The sequence below is a fragment of the Sinohyriopsis cumingii genome, chromosome 9 (genome assembly GCF_028554795.1).
Source record: "Sinohyriopsis cumingii isolate HCF-2022 chromosome 9, ASM2855479v2, whole genome shotgun sequence".
NCBI lineage: Eukaryota > Metazoa > Mollusca > Bivalvia > Unionida > Unionidae > Sinohyriopsis > Sinohyriopsis cumingii.
In genome coordinates, this window is record NC_142969.1 from 76,215,821 (window position 1) to 76,221,858 (window position 6,038).

The following is a 6,038-nucleotide window of genomic DNA, read 5'->3' on the forward strand; positions in this document are numbered from 1 at the left end:
AGGTAAAGTAAGGTAAGGCAATGTAATTAAATGTAAGGTAATATTACCTACATATTATATATAGTTCAGTACTTACGTATTGATTTTCCGGTAATTAACTTTATTGTTCAAAACCAGTGATACAAATTGTTATTATTCATATTCATAAAAAATTTAATATTTGATATAAAATATATTTTTTTAAAAATTAATATTGATTTTACCTCGACTGTGCAAGAGCTTCTGAATAATTGTGTTTAGAATTCTCAATTTCCATAATGTTAGCCATTTGGGTAAGTTTGAGGGGAGAATCCGGAGCAAATCACTGCATAAAGAATTTTACTCCAGGTAGTCTTTTATGGGAATTGAGATTTAATGCAATTTGTCTTAAAGTTGACTCGTATCTAATAAAAACTTTATAAATATACTCAGCAAAATTAAAAACGAGTTCTGTAATGAAATTAGCAGAAAGTAGTTATGGTTGAAATTTGTGCAGTAAAATTAATAAAAAGTACCTCAGATAAAAGAGGCTGTTGTGTCTAGGTTTAGTCAAACGTCAACCTTGTGTCTAGACTTCGTCAAACGTCAACCTTCTTGTGTCTAGACTTAGTCAAACGTCAACCTTCCTTTTTGTGTCTAGACTTAGTCAAACGTCAACCTTCTTGTGTCTAGACTTAGTCAAACGTCAACCTTGTGTCTAGACTTCGTCAAACGTCAACCTTATTGTGTCTAGACTTAGTCAAACGTCAACCTTCCTTTTTGTGTCTAGACTTAGTCAAACGTCAACCTTCTTGTGTCTAGACTTAGTCAATCGTCAACCTTGTGTCTAGACTTAGTCAAACGTCAATCTTCTTGTGGAAATGATGGCAATCGGTGCTTTGCACGTACAACTCAAGCGTTCTTAATCGTTATTCGCATTGGCAAGTTCAAATATTGATAGGATATTTATTTTGCTGAAAATTAGGAGTAATGCATTAAAATGCAGTTTTTATATATTTCTGTTTATTTCAACAGAGAGTCGTAAAAAGGGCAAAGTTAATTCCAGCGTTCAATATGCACAGCAGCTGTTGTCAATTGAAAAAGAAATGAACGCAGTGGAGAAAAAGAAAAATGACTTGATCCTGAAGAAGAAAAAAATACTCAACAAACTGGCAACATCATAATCTATTGCGAAGTAGAAGATTGTCTAAGGAACAAGAACGTTTATTTCCTACCAGAAATGAGAAGTTTTATGCAAATTGCACAATGTTTGTTGTTGATACTGACTAGCAGCTGAAAATGTGCATTTCTGATCCACAGTAAATGATATCATATTTGATCCATATTATATCTTGCTGCCCTTTATCAGTATTGATTTGCTTATAAGTTTTACCTGTTTGTTGTATGTATACCGGTTTGCTGTGCTATGTGTACTAGTTTGCTTTTGATGTATATCTGCTTGTTTGTTTGGATATTGCCATATATGTGTGTGTTCGCATGCTTACATTATCAGTTAACAAACCAGTCCGTGTGTCATACCAGATATGAAAGTCCGTGTGTCATACCAGATATGACAGTCATACCAGATATGACAGTCCGTGTGTCATACCAGATATGACAGTCCGTGTGTCATACCAGATATGAAAGTCTGTGTGTCATACCAGATATGACAGTCCGTGTGTCATACCAGATATGACAGTCCGTGTGTCATACCAGATATGACAGTTATTCAGTTATTAAAGTTTCCTATTTCAACTTGAACAGGTCACCAAAATCTCTCATTCACCTTATGTGAAAAACGGTTCGCCTCAGATATTTTGAAAATGTGGTATTTTCCCAAACAATTAATGATGCATTATATGGTACAATGATTAAATGTGTCTTTTCCCGACCATCTTTTCCTACAAAGAATTAATAAAACAGAAGCATCGTTATGTTCATATGCGAATACTTTCAAGTCAGAACAAATATAGCGAAATTTTGAGTTATGTATTTAAATTAGTACAGCTCTATACAATGACACACTCTATCCGGTCTTGGTGCTGTCGGAACACGATATCTGCACATTTAGAATCAAAGTTGCTGAAACATCAGAACAATCAACCAAGCAAACTTCTTCTCTAGGCAGAACATCGCTGATGTATGACACTAGCTCCGCTAAAGTATGACACTATCAGCGCTGAAGTATGACAATAGCATTGCTGAAGTATGACATTAGCGCCGCTGAAGTATGACATTAGCATGCATGCTTCCTTCATCACCTCATCTTAGAATAGTACAATTTTCAGGTTTGGGTTTTCCCAGGCTTCCCGCCTTCGGGTTGATGCCTTCCCAACTTCACGCCTATTCTCATATTCCGTTAACAGCTGGATGATAAAGTCTAAGAATCACAGAATGACCATTTCTTATATGCTCAATAGTCTCGGGATCATTTCTTCGTGTTATATTTACCTGCTAATAATGTTGAGTGAATTATGGAAGGTAACCAGACCGCCGTCATCCACTTGTTAATAGAATACCTCCAACAATGATAGGCATCTGCCTTAATTTGCATATTTGACAAGCAAATTACACTTCATGTAAATTTCAAATGAACATTTTCAATAAATAATAACTAGATATTTACATACCTCTATTGGATGCACATAGCAACATCAATGTGTCTAGATGCAAGGATTATTTCATACCTCGTTATCTACCTCACAGCATTTGTAAACAAAAGCATGTTGAAGAGTCAATACCCGAAATCACGATAGGATGTAACGAAACAATATAACATAAGATTTCTAATAGTAATGTTACGTTCTCATATAAAATAAATATTCCAGAACAAAATCGATTACATGATCTGCGATGGCTACGTGGGTGTAGATTTGTTTGTTTATACAAATAATGGAAGATCAAACACTGTCTTTCACACCACGGCTTTGTAACTATGCACGATTGAAAAAGGTAGAGTCATAAGCTCTGAACCTTTTGATGTTGAGGATATTTCATATTGAAAATAAATAAATCGGTTTACATGAACAGGATTTGTTCTAAACACATTGCATTGTACTTTATGGGTAAGGATGCGCGGTATACTCGGTTTTCTTTGTTATGGCTCTGGTATGATAATGCCATATGCAAAACACCAGCCTACACTCCAGTTGTTATTGTATTCTTTTATTCAAAACACCAGCCTACACTCCAGTTGTTATTGTATTCTTTTATTCAAAACACCAGCCTACACTCCAGTTGTTATTGTATTATTTTATTCAAAACACCAGCCTACACTCCAGTTGTTATTGTATTCTTTTATTCAAAACACCAGCCTACACTCCAGTTGTCATTGTATTATTTTATTCAAAACACCAGCCTACACTCAAGTTGTTATTGTATTATTTTATTCAAAACACCAGCCTACACTCCAGCTGTTATTGTATTATTTTATTCAAAACACCAGCCTACACTCCAGTTGTTATTGTGTTCTTTTATTTAAAACACCAGCCTACACTCCAGTTGTTATTGTATTCTTTTATTTAAAACACCAGCCTACACTCCAGTTGTTATTGTATTATTTTATTTAAAACACCAGCCTACACTCCAGTTGTTATTGTATTCTTTAATTCAAAACACCAGCCTACACTCCAGTTGTTATTGTATTCTTTTATTATTATTTTATCCTCAGAGAAGAATATTTGGCAATTCTATTAAACCGAACCATTTAAAATCCCCTGTACTCATTTTCTTTTTCATTTTCTTTAATTTTTTACTTTTGGAGTTCTGAGGACAATAACACTTTCAAGGACCCTAAATGTTTGCATTTGTAATTAGAACACTCTATTTCTATGAACAAAATACAGGTTCATATGTTGCAAAATTCGTGGATTATTGCACAAATATTGGAAACTTGTAAAGAACACGTTACATTGCCTGCATTCCAAAGTTTTACAGTCAACATTATGAACAGGAATATCGAGAGCTTACATAACCATGTATCACTTTATTGCTTACTAAATAGATATCATTTTATTGCGTACTAAATATGCAAAACTTTATTGCATACTAAATATGTATCAATTTATTGCGTACTAAATATTTATCACTTTATTGCACACTAAATGTATATCACTTTATTGCATAATAAATAGTATCACTCCATTGCATACTAAATATATGTATCACTTTATTTCAAACTAAATATGTATAACTTAAATGCGTACTGAATATGTATCACTTTATTTCAAACTAAATATGTATAACTTTATTGCGTACTCAATATGTATCACTTTATTGCATATCAATATTATCACTTTATTGCAAACTAAGTATGTTTCACTTTATTGCGTAATAAATATGTCTCACTTTATTGCATACTAAATATGTTTCGCTTTATTGCGTAATAAATATGTTTCGCTTTATTGCATGCTAAATATGTGTCACTTTATTTCATACTAAATATGTATCATTTTATTGCATGCTAAATATGTGTCACTTTATTGCATACTAAATATTATCACTTTATTGCATACTAAATATGTGTCACTTCATTGCATGCTAAATATGTGTCACTTTATTGCATACTAAATATGTTTCGCTTTATTGCATACTAAGTATTATCACTTCATTGCATGCTAAATATGTGTCACTTTATTGCATACTAAATATGTTTCGCTTTATTGCATACTAAATATTATCACTTCATTGCATGCTAAATATGTGTCACTTTATTGCAAACTAAATATTATCACTTCACTGTACACTAAATATGTATCACTTTATTGCACGCTAAAAATGTTTCACTTTACTGCTTACTAAATATGTCTCACTTGCATACTAAACGTGTATCACTTTCCTGTATACTAAATATGTTTCACATTATTGCATGCGAAATATGTGTCACTTTTTAGTTTATTAAATATGTATTACGTTTCATCATGCTAAAATCCATTCTCCACTTCTTCCCTGCTTTACCTCTGAAAGCAAATTTTAATTAATAGGGTTTGTAGTTCTAGCATGCATTTATAAACTACTGGTACAATGAATACTTCTCCATGCCGAAAACGAAATGTTGACCTTTATACTGGAGGTATCGATGGTTGGTCCCACACAAATTGTGTTTGTGGCTGTCATACAAGAGTAGAGTGTTATATTTCAGGTCGCACTATAATGGTGTGGGTCAACATAAATAGTACTTTTATCCAAGAAAGGGAATCAATGACTATTTTCACGCTACATTATTCTAACAGTGCTGTCATTAAGGGTTCAACTTTTCTATTCATGTATCGTAGGTGTAATATACACGCACAAAGATTTGGGACAACCATCAGTGTCCATGCATGGCCTTTGAATGCCCACGCACAGTAGGGACCTAGTCAATGCATCTTACAGGTCTCGATGCCTGACGCACGTCCTCGCAGAACCTAGGTGGTAGGGTGAACCACTCACTGCCGTAATTGATGAGTGTGTGTTTCCGTTTTTTGTACCCATGTTGATTGCTCACGCACTATTCAACTATTTATGACAAACTTGACGGAATAAATTTTCAAAAAGTATCATTTTATTCTTCTCTACGTTAAAAATCTAATGATCATTATTTTTCTTGTTTCATACTTTCCATGTGTGCTAAATGCCATTAATGTTATAATTTACCGTATATTTTTTTTTGCACTGAAAAGATGTTTTCTAAACAATTTGCGTATGTTTGACTAGAACCTGACGATGACTTCTAAATGATCTGAGTATGTTTGGTTTGATCTTGTCGATGACTTCTACATAAAATCAAAATAGAAAAGCATCTAGCCAGTGAAATGTGGCTTTGAAGTCATCGATGTTGACCTTTCGTTTCTGATTATAGTGAAATCATCGATGTTGACCTTTCGTTTCTCGATTGTAGTGAAATCATCGATGTTGACCTTACGTTTATCGATTATAGTGAAATCATCGATGTTGACCTTTCGTTTCTCGGTTATAGTGAAATTCGAATTTCTTACGAAACGATTTCATACAATTGATTTATCAACTGCAGCTGAAATTTAGCTAGAAGGAAGCTATATAAAAATATTTATGGCTTGATAGTTTAACCAGGTCAAGTAAAA

At 33.4% G+C, this 6,038-nt stretch overlaps 1 protein-coding gene across 4 annotated transcripts in view; it reads left to right on the forward strand.

The window, feature by feature from the left end:
* Positions 1–5,495, forward strand: part of LOC149792050 (uncharacterized) — a 42,281-nt gene extending 36,786 nt beyond the window's left edge. For 3 of the 4 annotated variants that reach the window (XM_089970543.1, XM_089970544.1, XM_089970547.1), the window contains exon 14: positions 994–5,495. In XM_089970543.1, the coding sequence (XP_089826669.1) occupies positions 994–1,142 (149 nt within the window). In that variant the 3' untranslated portion in view covers positions 1,143–5,495. The remainder of the gene's footprint in view (positions 1–993) is intronic. The other variant, XM_089970545.1, reaches the window with a different exon arrangement.
* The last annotated feature ends 543 nt before the right edge of the window (positions 5,496–6,038 follow it).